Consider the following 13448-nt stretch of genomic DNA (forward strand, 5'->3'; position numbering starts at 1 on the left):
GAGCTATTCAAACTCGAATCCGAATCGAGTTTTTGACCAATCTACTCGTGACTAGTTGGGTTCGATTACAGCCCTACATTAATAGAGCTATTTATGTAATGTTTTGCCTGGTATACAGATTATATTCTCCCATACTTATGTGCCAGTAGTAAAGTTTCCCTGACATTCAGTACATGGGGCATAATTATGAAGAGTAGTTTATGGTGCCTAGCTTTCAGCATCATGCGCTGCCAAGAAACCCCAATCCCCAGTACTGCACGTTTCCACGTTTCCATGCCATGGATTCAGTTGGCCACCAACCCCCCCTCTACTGCCCATTAGTGATTCCGGCTAAGTGAATTTGATAACCTGTTTCATTGACTCTCTGTTCTCTAACAATCCAATTTGCAGCTACAACTTCAACATGTTGTTTGACTCAAAAAAAAAAAAAAAGAGAGGTACAACATATTTCGGACAAGAAATATGAAGAGGAATTGTCAGTGCGTGCATTTTAAGGTTGCTGCGCAAAAATGGTCTGCACAGAGGAACCCATGATAGCCTGATTATCATGCGGCCACAAGTTCTGACTAATTTTTCTTCTGATTTCATTTGGTAGTTTAGCTAATTATAACCTCCTTTAGATGTCTAATTGCTATAATCACACACTTCTTTTTTTTCCTGATTTATGAAGTATGATCCATTTTTCTCGAATTAATCTTACCACAAATTTTTATTTTCAATGAGGGATGACTTTATGGAGTCAAATTTAGCGAGGGAAATTATTGAAAGGGGAAAGGAGACAACTAATTAACTATAACTCGACAAACCTCAAGACAAGTTCCAGAAATACTTTGTCGCAGTTTATGTTCTTTGTTGCTTAAATAGGGTGGTAAGAACATACAAGTTCTTGAATGGAGCGGCTAGTGTTGACGCTCCGGAATGTAGAGGTTCTGCGTTCTAAGATGTCCTCTCTCCGTTTCTTAAATTCCACCCCTCTTTTGCTTAAAAAAAAAAAGAAAGAAAATATTTCTTGCAATTCCATGATTCTAATTTAGAAAACTACCAAAATCTAATTCCTTTGAGAGAAATATTTGTGGATGGACATATGTGAAAAAGAAAGTAAGATGTTGAAGTTAAGAGGCATGACTGATACTTAATGGTGATTGACAGGGATGGGCTTGCTCAAATTGTTAATTTGAAAGCAGCCTCAATTATATTGCTCCAGTGGGATGGGGCAAAGGGTACTTTTCCCTTTGCTTCAACAAATAATACTTGTTATTATTGGTCGGAATAAAGGGCCAAGAAAAGTTGAACTGTGTATATGACTTCCTTGAAGAGTAAGATATTCCACAAAACTAATTGAAACACTAGAAGTGAGAAATTCTGCAGCATTTATTCTCACAAAAGTAATTAGCACTACTCAACTTTTAAAGAAAAACAAAAAAAAAAGTATACATTGTGGGCCTCTCTTCGCATTCAAGGGCTCAAAAAGCATAGAATTATCAACTGAAAAGTAGTACAATCATACTCAAAATCAAGTTTATAAGTTCATGAATTGCCCACTTTCTTCTCAAGGGAAAAAACGAATTCAACAATAATATGGTAACGTAAAACAAAAAGAAAAACAGAACAAGGAAAGTCCTAGCGTATCTCAAGTTCTGATAACTGTTCCAAACACTTACAGCGTCGTAGTGGAGCAGTTTCCTAGGAGGAGTTGAGACGACTATCCTACCACCTCAAGTCTCAAAAGTCCTAGCTTATATCAAGTTTCAACCCCACTACTTCTCCTTTTCCACTTCTGAAATAACTGCCTCATGAAGATCGAATTCAACTGTCTTCAGGAGTAGCAGTAGTTCAGTTCATCCTAATCATGATCATATATTAGCTCCTGTCTAAACTCTTGTCCGTTCTTTATTCGGCTTTCGGCAGCTGGCAGATTAATAAGCCATCTTCTTCGTATCCACCCTCAGCCCTTTTGTACTTCAAATTCACCCACTATTAATTAGTTGTAATCGGTCTCAGCTGCTTCTTCATCTTTTCTAACCGGCATCAACCAAAACAGGCTTATTTGGACGTCTAATCAAACATGTTTGATATTCTTTTCGGATGGAGAAAAGCCTCTAAGTGGTACTACTACACTAGTATTAATCAATAGTTTTTGCTAATTCAGGATGAGTTTCTTTTTTTTTAGTGTAGTATTCGTTACTGGTGTTTGTTATGTATGATCATGACTAAGACGGAGTTCTTGATGGTTCTTTTGCAGCAAGAAATTGATCAGAAGGGTTCAGTGCCGTCTCAAAATTCTCAAGAACAAGCAAAGTACTATTGTGAGGCAGTCGAGGGAGGATTTGGCTGAGCTTCTCAAACATGGCCATGCCCAAACTGCCTTTGATAGGGTATGATCACCTTTGCCTATCCACCAAAATCAATCTCTGAAAAAAAAAATCATCGTTATGGCTTGTTGATCTTGATTTCTCTGCCTTATGTGATCGCCCCTGTTCTAGTGATCATGGTATGATTAATTATGTGAAGAGTTAATCTGATTGAGTTAAAACAGATGAACAATATTTTCCCTCCGCGGTTAGCCTGCTCGGCTCTGTTGGGAGAGATTTAATGAACTTACTTGGTGGTCATAATGCTGTTATAGTTGCAAGCAAGGATCTTTTCTGCAGGATACATAAAGCAAATTAGTTCAGTTTTTGTTTCACCACATAATTATGAAGTCAAATTTGAACAAAATTTATATCAAGTAATAGAGAAAAGCATTGTATTCAACAGTTCAAGCCTAGGCTTCAACCTTGTGTCTCTGTTCGCTGAGTTTAAGGATCAGCTTCATGAGTTATTAGGTGCTTTTTCATTAAATTCCAGGCAAATTTGGAATAGATGCATGAATAAACCTAAGAACGGATCTTCCCATTTTCATTTTCTTTATTAACAAATTTTCAGGTAGAGCAGCTGTTCAAAGATGAATGTAAGGTGGCAGCGTATGATCTGCTGGACCAATTCTGTGAATTTATTATCCTTAACTTATCTTACATCCGGAGAAACAGGTATGTTCATAAGCAATTGCAAGATTTGTTCTGTAAATTCATGTCTTCTTGTATTTTGGACCTGGCATTCAAGCTGAAGTAGGAAACAGCAAATGCGTGATGCTTACTTTCCATGGGTTCAGGGACTGTCCTAATGATATCAATGAAGCAGTGTCAAGTCTTATATTTGCATCAGCAAGAGTAAGATCTGGCGATCTACCAGAGCTTCTATCGATCAGGAAGCTTTTTGGAGAATGGTATGGTCAGAGATTGGCAACTTCTGCCCTTGAATTACTTCCTGGAAATCTTGTGAATCGTCAGGTTTGCCCTTGAATTACTTCAGATATAAATCCGTATGGTTCATTTATTTCTGCTACCATGTTGTTTATGGATTTAATGTGCGGGACATAACATTCATGTCTCTGAATGCAGATCGCAGAGAAATTAAGCATAAAATCAGTACCAGATGATGTGAAGAGCAGCCTGGTGAAAGACATATTAGGAAGTTCCCTTCAGTCAGGTCCTTTGTTGCTCGAGTACAGTTCTGAAAAGCAACAGAAATTGGTATGTTGTTTTCACAGTGCTATAGCACTGATGTTCTCTTGGGTGTATTACCAATTTTCAGTATGTAACTTGTGTTATCTCATTAATTGAAGGCGAATGAAAGCAGTGGTGATCCATTTCCCAGTGCTGAAACCATCCGTGAGCAAAATGAAGGACACAATTTACAGATGTCTAATGCAACAGAGGAAGGGAAGATTGTATATGTCGATTTCTCATCAGTAAAAAAATCTATAAAGGACCTATCTCCCTCTTTGGTGAGCTCTATGACTACGTTCCCTTCCACCTATTCTGTAGTATTGCAGCAGACTCTGCTAAAAACAGTGGATTCCACTGTCCATAAGAAAGACCTGAGACTAGTCAGTTCAGCAAGGAAAATTTGCCCGTGTGCATTTGAAATGTCTAGTTTTCAACAGTTGGAAGGGGCAATAGTGGTCCATGATTCTGCTGTGGGACAAGAGGAGCGGAGTGCAGTAGTAGAATCTTCTTCTGTAGGACAATTGCCCAAGGAGATGATATATCTTGATGACATTCAGGAAATCCAGTCACCTTTGAGCAAAGAGGGCAACTTACAGGATCAAAGACTGTTCAAGTTCAAACAATCTGCTCTCCCCGTTACAGGAATTACACAGAATCCAGATGATGAAGCTCCGGATCAAGAGCAATATGATTCTGACAATGAGAGAGCAGCATCAAGAAGCTTCAGACAGAGCAGGAACATGGGTTCTGGTAAAAGACAGAGGAGGAGGTCAGTTTCAGGAGATGCTACCAGCATGAATGACATTGAATGTGCAATCTACTACGGTGAATCATACGGCCGTTCGCCAAATTATTACCAGAAATCCCGTGATAAGAAAAAGGATCAGAAGAAGGTTCCAATTAAGCGGCAGCAAAAAGTATACCAGGCACAAGAAATCCCAATGCATTCACCCTTCATCAAAGTCAAAAGTGGCTTCAATTTCATAGAGTCCAACGATGATCATACCAAATCAGACAGCAGATGCAGCTCCGACAACAAAATGCTCAACAACTGCAGCTTGCAACATCCATGTTATTTCCGCACATGTGACGACGAAGATGACTGGAATTGTTCACCACAGAAGCCAAAGATTCAGTACGTGCTCTGCCATTGTCACTGCTCTTGCAGTAAAAATCCGAAAATCAAAGAGGCCGAAAAAGGGATGCTTCTAAATCAGCCAACAATCAAATCTGAAGATGCAACAAGTCCTCCTTTTGTCATTTCCACCAGCTCAGGAGCAAATAGTCCTTTTACAAGCAAAGAAGGGAAGCCCTCTTACTCGAGAGCAATGACTATGCCCCCTGAAAGGCCTAAAGATGCAGGCATTGACAGCATGCTCCGATCAAATTCATTCCCATTTGAACACCCTGAGTCCTCTTCAAACCGGCATGTTCATCCAAAGCTTCCGGATTATGACGAATTAGCAGCTAAATTTATGGCACTCAAGAAAGCCTATTTGCAGAAGTGAGAAGTACGGTACATATTGGAGAGAGCCATAATAACAGATGTATATAATATGTCAAGATTGGACAAGATTTTGCATTCAAATTTCATCAATTCTTTACGTTGGTTGATGTTAAATGTTCTATTAGAGCAAGCCATTGAGACATTTTTCTCGAACGGATTGTAACAAAGAGCTGTCTGTGCAAAATTTTGTCTTGTTTTTTTAGACTGTAAGCTGCTTCATGCATTGATGGGCCATCGAAAGCCCACTTAAAGCTGTCAATTTGAACCGCTCTCTCTTGGCCCACATGTATTAGGCTCAAGAAGCGGAGTATTGATGTTGAGTTCCATCCTCAAAGACGAGATCATAAAAAATGAGATCGGAACAAGTCCAGTTGAGGTTTGGTACAATTTGTTTTGTTCTTCTTTCAGAATTTGGTGTACATTCACATAATTGTATTAATCTCTTAAGTTGAACATGAATAAAAGTATACAGCAACCGGACAACCATATGAAAACCTCAATTATACTTGAACCAAACCCATGAAAAAGTGTGTGAAAACTAGTGGGGCAATTTTTGGCTGTGCAAAACTTGAAGGTACAGAGTTCAAATTCGTCTACCCTATCGGCACCAACCTCTCCCCCCTCTCCTGTTCTCCGGTCAAACCCTTGCCCCAAAAAATAATGGATGAAAGGATCCGATGTTACCAATCTAAACTTCAGTTTTCTTAAAAAAAAAAAATTAAAGGAAAATGGTTCAAAACGTCCCTCACATTTTATTAAATCAATTTTTTTTGTTCTTCACTTTTAAAATAGTAACTTTACGTCTCTTAAAAAATAAGTCAGTAAAATTTGGTTCGAATCTAGATTTTCAACTACTTTTTATTTTGGATCTATCACATGAACTACATATGGTCATTTTTTAGGGGCAAAAAGGTTAGGTCTCATTTATAGTTGAATAAATTACTTGATTCATATTCATTTTTGCTCGTAAAAAAGTAGAATTTAATCTGAACTATATGATTTGTCCCTAAAAAAGAGCAATTTGACCCAATTCATATTTATTTTTGTCACTACAAAAATGAAATCTAACCTTTTTGTACATAAAAAAATGACTACATATAGATCATGTAGTTATTTCAGGCCAAAAAGTGGCTGGAGACTCAAGATAGGATCAAATTTTGCTAACTTGGATTTGTTAGAAAGTAAAGTTAACATTTTAAAAGTGAAAAACAAAAAAAAAAAAATTATTTGACAAAATGTAAGGAACGTTTTGAATTATTTTCCCAAAAATTAAAGGCATAATTTGTTTTTTCACTCCCTGCCTAAATGTTCAAGGCTCCATCCCAAATGAGTTGCACATTTTCGCGTGTGGAGTTTAAGTAAGATTAGCTAACCCTAAAATGTTTGGAATTGTAAGGTTTAAAGTGTGAGGCGAAGGGTCAAACTATCAAAAACAAGCCAGGGTTGCCTTTGTTTGATTGGATTTACAAAACAGACCTAATTTGGAAATTGAAACTTATTAAGAACATCAATTTGTTTATTACTTGATTGGCCTTGTTCCAATGGAAGATGTGGTACTTTTCATATGTCTAATGATTATCAACAATACAATTCCGTCCAATCTAATATTAGGGAATAAATTTAACTTTTGGGCTTTGAAAAAACTCGGATCTAATCCAAGAATATGAGTGATATTTTTAGTCTATTCTCAACACATCTATGCGTGTTCTGACGTCGATGGGGTCTTTAATGATTTGTGGCACAAAAAGAGCTGATAAATGGGTATACTTTTTGGTTCTATTTTCTCTATTACCGCTATCAATGTTTGTCCTCTCAAGCCCATTTAAGAAAGTTGTCACATAATTGATAGAGCATTATTTGCCAAAAGCACAAGAAAAGAAAACCCCCCCCCCCATTGGATCACTTGTCAAAGAAACATAAGAGAATTTTCCATATACTTATGAATGCCAAGCAAGTGACACATCAAATTACTAGGAAAAAGAGAAATGTTTCAAGGTAATTTAAATCTTACCCTTGCTGTTGTAGTAGTAAACTTTTGAGGCCATGCAAATTAGACAAATCTTTAGAAAGGTACTCATTGGTTATTTATTCATTTATTTATTGAATTAATCTTTTTTACACTGACGATGTATATACTATCAGCGTTGGATGAACGACAACTATGAAAAATTTGAATTTGAAATTTAACTTTTGCACACGTGTCATGAATCCAACGATGATAGTGTATACACTGTCAGTATAGAAAAAATTTACTCTTATTTATTTCTAGATTTTTTTGGAAAGTGTAGTCATTGGATAAACTAGCAATAGCTTAACTTTTAAGTTTCAATAATTGATTGTATGATGGATAGGCATGAATAAAGATTAGGAATCTAAGATCAACTATCTGGATTCCAATCGGTATTAATTTGCCGGTTAATGAGTCATTACTTTTTGTTTCTTATCCAAAATTAATAGTGCATATGATGCTCTCTGCTAAGATAAGAATAAATCTAGTGACATAAATTTGACAAAGATTTCCACAATCTCTATCTACGAGCCTTCTTATTAATTACCAATGCATGTACAAGTCATAATTAATTCCATCTGTCCTACCTGTGTCATCCTTGATGGAATCAAATTTGCCATTCAAGCAATGTAAAACTTTTTAAAAAAAAATCTAGAAAACATATAAAATGAAAAAAATAAAGACAAAAAAGTTTAAACTAAGGATTAATCTTTTCTACACTGATAGTATATATTCTATCAGTGATGGATGGATGAACGATAACTATACAAAATTTAAATATAAAACTCAACTTTTACACATATATCATGAATTTCACTGTGATAATGTATACGTTGTCAGCGTATATTTACTCTTAAATTAATACGAACAAAGTTTTCCTCTGGAGACTTCTATGACAAAATCCCACATATAGGGGCCGTCTAAAGACAAATTATAATACGTAATCGAAATTAATTTTTTACTTCCTTTTCTTTTGGTAAGACAAATTATAATACGTAATCGAAATTAATTTTTTATTTCCTTTTTCTTGCTTGATGGTTACTATGTCGTTTGCACATTCGCAAAAGTTATAAAAATTTTCGAATTGTCTGCGCTTGTAAAACTCGATAAGAAGATGTTCTGCTCGAAAATGACTTGAAAATTTTTTAAGGGCTTTTATAACCTAGGAAAAGTCCATCCATTAATGATGCGGCAAGCCGTCCAAAAACGAATTATTGTGTTGTGGGCTTCAGATCATACTACTAGAAAGATATTAAGAGGCTGCTTATCTGCGGGATTTTTTCATTGCATGCTGGGAATAATGATTATGTAGGACAAAGTAGATTTTTGTTGCTGAATATTTTAAAAGGGTCAAAAGCAAAGATGTTTTCTTACTTTTTTCTCAACAAGGAAATTGATTGGTTGGAAAATCAGTAGTTTCTTCATCCCAATGTTGATAGACATTCTTCAGAGCTACCGCAGCAATATGGGAATGGCAAAAACTTGTCCTTTCCTCAAGTCACCAACCAAAAGGGAAACTCTATAATTTGCTCCACTAGGAAAAACTTTCATGTTTATATGTTTATTGGGATTGAGGGATTTCATTTTTCTTGATTTTTCATGGAAAAATTATTGTATCGATTTGATGTATGTGAGAAAAAAAGATAATAGGGAAATGTGATCACGAAAAACGACGTAATTTTTCGACGAAAACTGATAATCCAAACAGGGCTGAACAAAGTGAAAAAATAGGGTTTTGGCTCTCACATTTGAGATTCAAAACAACACTAATTATTTTTAGTGTACGCAATCATTTTTAGTACATGATTTCACTATTTTAGAGAAAAATGTAATGAAAGAACTAAATGTTAAGCATATTAATTCTATGCCCAAATGCGAATATAATCGTCTGATAATGTAAGAAAAAAACCAACGTATAAATTTGATATGTAGTTTAATAAGTATTTTAGATTCTAAGAGAGAATTCAATATTTAGAAATTCAAAAATACAATCTGCTTGACGTTTATGACGAGAACGGGTCCATTTTTAATTTTTTGTCAAACATGATGCTTTAATAATTAATTTGTATAAATAATGCTTAACCATTGACAAATCTTACGGAAAATCTGGCCCCAACATATATATATAGTACTAGAATTAGGTACAGATCAAAATTTTTGTGCACGAGTTTGGTGTTGATATTTTGTAAAGAGGAGCAAAGCAGAATGGCTTTTTGTATGTGTATGGGAATGCATTTGAATATGTGTATCGTGGGGTCTTGGATTCCTGATAGAACCGAAGAATAAACAAGTGAAAAATGATGAGTTGAATGACCGGTGGACCCCCGAAATGTGCCGATTCCCACCGACCCCCACAGACACCGTTATGGTGGTTGACTTTGTTGGTACGTATTTAAAAGACAACAGAACTGACCATTTTGATTTTGCCACCGAAAGTTGAACTCTAACGTGTATAACCTCTATGATTATTGTTGCTACTGTACACATATTTAAGCCTCTATACTGTTTACCAAAAGAACAAAAAGGAAAAACAAAAGAAGGCCTCTAGATGATTTCACTGTTTGTTTTTTTGGTAGAAAAAGATTTGGATGGATTCGATTTCAATCACTATTATAGGTCTGGACATGCTCTTAGGACTATAGATCGAGGGTTCTTACAAATTGTTAAGTGGGACTATAAGTCGTTTATAGAATTTCTTACAAATTGCCTGTTTATGTAATTCTCATATTAGGAGTATGATTCGAACACATGACTTTTGTTATGAGGAAGTGATTCGTTCTTAGTAATTGAGTCAACTTGTGAAGTTGGCTCTCTGTTGTTCAATTACTTGAAGGCATCTATATGCAGAGAAAAAATGATCAAGAGTTTTTTAACTAGCCATTTTTTGGACAACGAAAAATGCATTTTTTCAAGTTCCAAAGATTTTATTGTAAGAGGTCCTTTTTGTATTTTTTTTTTAATATATACATTTAAAGAGGTATTGTGAAGCTTAACATGTTTCTAAGTAGTTCAATCATTAATTCTTCTTTAAAATCTTTTGGATTGAAGTAAAAGAAGCGATAAGGAAGAAGAAAAAGAAGAATACCGTGTTCGATTAATTGGTTCAAGTCCGAAATTGTTCATACAGTCATCCACTTTAGAAGCAGAATATTGGACCTATGATTCAGGGAATGTATTATATTGACATCTCGTTTATGCACTGTGCAAGATATTTCCTCAAAATGCATTAGAAAAGTTTGGAGTTTAGATCATTATGGAAAGGTACCAATCACAATGAGCTTCATGAACCAAAGAAGAAAATCAGTCTCATACAAATCATTGACATTAAAAAGAACCAAGGAGTCGACTTATCAAATAAAATGCTTATCTTAGAAGAAAGAAAATCATATAGAAAAATCTGTATGGGCTTATCTGGAATAAAGAAGGGCATTCGATGTAGACGCACCTTATACCTTCTCATACATTGATTTTTTTTCTTGATTTCCCAATTGTTTACACATTAAAGAAATTTGGGAGAATGGGATGTCAATACTGCTTTTGAAGCTACTAAACAAATGCATACTTAAAAAGGGTTTTTATCCAAATGGACGACTTCGAAAGCAAGTTCTGCCCTAGTGCTCTTTACACTCCTAAGTAAAAATCTTCATAAACAGCACTAGAAATCCAACTGCAGTACTATAGACTTTACAAAAGAAAAAAGGAAAAAGAAAACCCAATTGGGGTTCACTCGCTTTGATTGTTTATACTTTTTGTATTGGGGGCTGAGTAGGGAAGAAGGGCAAAGGTAGATTTAGAAATTAAACTATTCATGAAGTTGATGTCCTAGGTTTCCATGAATCTATTCTTAATTAAGTGGATGACAAATTAAGCATCCATTTTCATAGGGATTAATTGCCCAGTTGTAATTGTTTAGCTAGAATGAGTATCAATTAGAAAACTACATTTACCAAAAAAAATGAGAAAAACAACAAATCCTTGTCCATGTGAATTTGCATTGAAGAAGTCAAAATAATACTACCTTCATACATATGAGCTATCAAAACGTGGAAAATCTTAGGTTATGCTACACGACTCTCCTAGTATATATAGTACAGGAACTTGATCATAAAAGTCATCAAACATCCAAATGACTAGAGCCAAAAATATTTGCCCCCTTGACTATAAATAAGCATGTAAAGCTAGAGCCAGTTTCTGCATATTTTTTCTTTTTTTTAAAAAAAAAAAAAAATTAGGGTAGAAAGCCATTTACATGTACTGATATCTAAGGTCTCTAACAAATAAAGGTCATTAATCTAATCTTAGAGGTGATGAACCTCGTACTCCATTCTCCAATCCATTATAAAGGAATCTCATCCAGGTGGTACATATTTTATTCACACTTGGTCGAGATAATTCTCAGCTGGTTCTCAAGTGTAGTCTTTTGTATGTCCATTTGCTAAGGCAAATTGATAATTTATTAACACGTGTTCTGCTCTTTTGTACTGCGTTTTATCTAAGTGTAGGAACTATGAACACAAATGGCCTTCACAAAACACTTGGACGAAGGCTGGACAGCGTGAAAAGCAAAGAAAATTCACATCGAAAGTACGAAATCTAAAGCGTCAAAATGGTAATAATAAAACTATAGGACTAAATGAAAATGTTCAGCTGCACGTATTCAACCTGGATCGAAGACAAATGAACAGCTAAAAGCGAAAAGGATGACTGAGGTCGGATGTTATCAAAAGGGTACTATCAAAAGGGTTCGAGTACTAATTATATTTTGTTTTCTAGTTGCTCATGAGATTCTTGGCACTGTTTTTCGAGCCGGATGGTGGGTGGGTATACTCTAGCTATTTATATAATGGGATATTATAGCTTGGGGATCAATCTCTCGTTTAAGGGTTTCGAATATTTATCCTTTTTTAAGTATTCTTCACCATTTACAGGAAAGAAAGAAGAACCCATGACCAATTTTGATGAATCTGTTGATCAGCTAGTTTTACAGATGAACTGATATGGCATAAACTAGTTCTTGGTCAGATTGAAGAATCTGATTAATTAGAGTTAATAATGCTGGCCTGAGAACTCTAAGATATCGAAGAATTCACTATGAAGATAGGCAAAAAAATGAAAGGAGAGAGAGATGAGCCAACATGTTACCACCAACCATGAATTATCATGCACCAAACAACCACTCTTTGGCATGATGGGACGCATTTTCTTGGCAATTAGTCTACAAAATGATAAGAAGAAGACACACTAGATGACTATTTCATGACATAGGCGATCGTCCATTAATTGGATCTCGGGAGTTCGAATATAAGAAGAACTTGTTCTCAAACTGGACAGGGTGGAACTCCAAAATTGGTCAAAAACAGTTGTTAAAATGCAATTGGAGAATTGCATAATTGGGGTGGCGAGGCTGAGTCATAGCGTGAACGAAAACAAATTTGGACCGTCATTGGAATAAGACGGTGTCAATGACAATGAGATAGCATGTGCATGCTTCTTTAGTTGTGTTTGCGTGCCTGATTTTGACCATTCTCATTGGGGCATTAAAATCGTAGATTTCCAATGGAAACTAGTTAGAGTAATCCCTAGTATAGAGAAAATAGTCAAAATACAACCCTTATTTTATACAAGACCAATTACAACCTGCCACATTAGTGTACGGACGACCTATATGAAGGTGTGCGAGCAGGTTTTGAACATTTTGTAATTCTAAGTGAACTGTTTGTACATTTTTACAATAGAAGTATGATATAATGTTATTATTGTTTATGTAAGTCGTATGCATCATAATTACGTCTTTATTGTAAAATTTTATAAATACTTTACGTAGAATTATACTTTATTTAAAAAATATTACACTGTTCAGGACGGACACGTAGAACTGGTTTATTGTTGGCGGCCAATGCTAACCCAATGGGCTCCTTCTTCGGTAATCCATACCCTCTGGTGATGTTTATTACATAACCTGCGATTAGTGGTGCATATTAGAGCCACTCCATCCTCAAAGTCCTAAAATAATACAAGAAAGATATAGTCGAGAACAAAAGTATATACTATTTGTCTGGAATATAATATTTGAGTGTGTAACTTTGTTAATCTTATCTAAGGAACAGAAAGGTTAGTCATTCATATGTAGCTTTTCTCATGTAAATAAATTAAGGCCTAGGAGGAAGTTGTCCAGAGTTTTGAACTGACTAGCGTATCTGATTATATATTCCAGTAGCATTCACATACAAAGAAGGTCAGCAGGAAGATACATATACGTCTCTCAACATTTATTAGCTAAGCTTGATAAAAAGCATTTGTGTTGCAAACCAACTATGTTGCTCTACATTTTGGTTACTTCAAACTAGTCAATTAAATTCTTTAGATGAAAATCTTGCTTGGATTA

The 13448-nt window shown here is 35.4% G+C and overlaps 1 protein-coding gene across 1 annotated transcript; it reads left to right on the top strand.

Moving 5' to 3' along the window:
* The first annotated feature begins 1575 nt into the window (after positions 1-1575).
* On the top strand, positions 1576-5257 carry LOC113743698 (uncharacterized). Its single transcript, XM_027271764.2, has 6 exons — positions 1576-2106; positions 2243-2375; positions 2926-3029; positions 3152-3329; positions 3441-3572; positions 3665-5257. Exons 1-6 carry the CDS (start codon positions 2066-2068, stop codon positions 5054-5056), a joined length of 1980 nt encoding a protein of 659 aa, XP_027127565.1. The 5' UTR covers positions 1576-2065; the 3' UTR covers positions 5057-5257.
* The last annotated feature ends 8191 nt before the right edge of the window (positions 5258-13448 follow it).

Source organism: Coffea arabica, chromosome 5e, assembly GCF_036785885.1.
Source record: "Coffea arabica cultivar ET-39 chromosome 5e, Coffea Arabica ET-39 HiFi, whole genome shotgun sequence".
Lineage (NCBI taxonomy): Eukaryota > Viridiplantae > Streptophyta > Magnoliopsida > Gentianales > Rubiaceae > Coffea > Coffea arabica.

Coding starts and splice junctions, on each gene's coding strand:
- LOC113743698 (XM_027271764.2), top strand. CDS start 2,066: ATGTTTGATATTCTTTTCGGATGGAGAAAAGCCTCTAAGTG. Junction 3,030..3,151: donor TCTTACATCCGGAGAAACAG/GTATGTTCATAA, acceptor CCATGGGTTCAG/GGACTGTCCTAATGATATCA. Junction 3,573..3,664: donor CTGAAAAGCAACAGAAATTG/GTATGTTGTTTT, acceptor CATTAATTGAAG/GCGAATGAAAGCAGTGGTGA.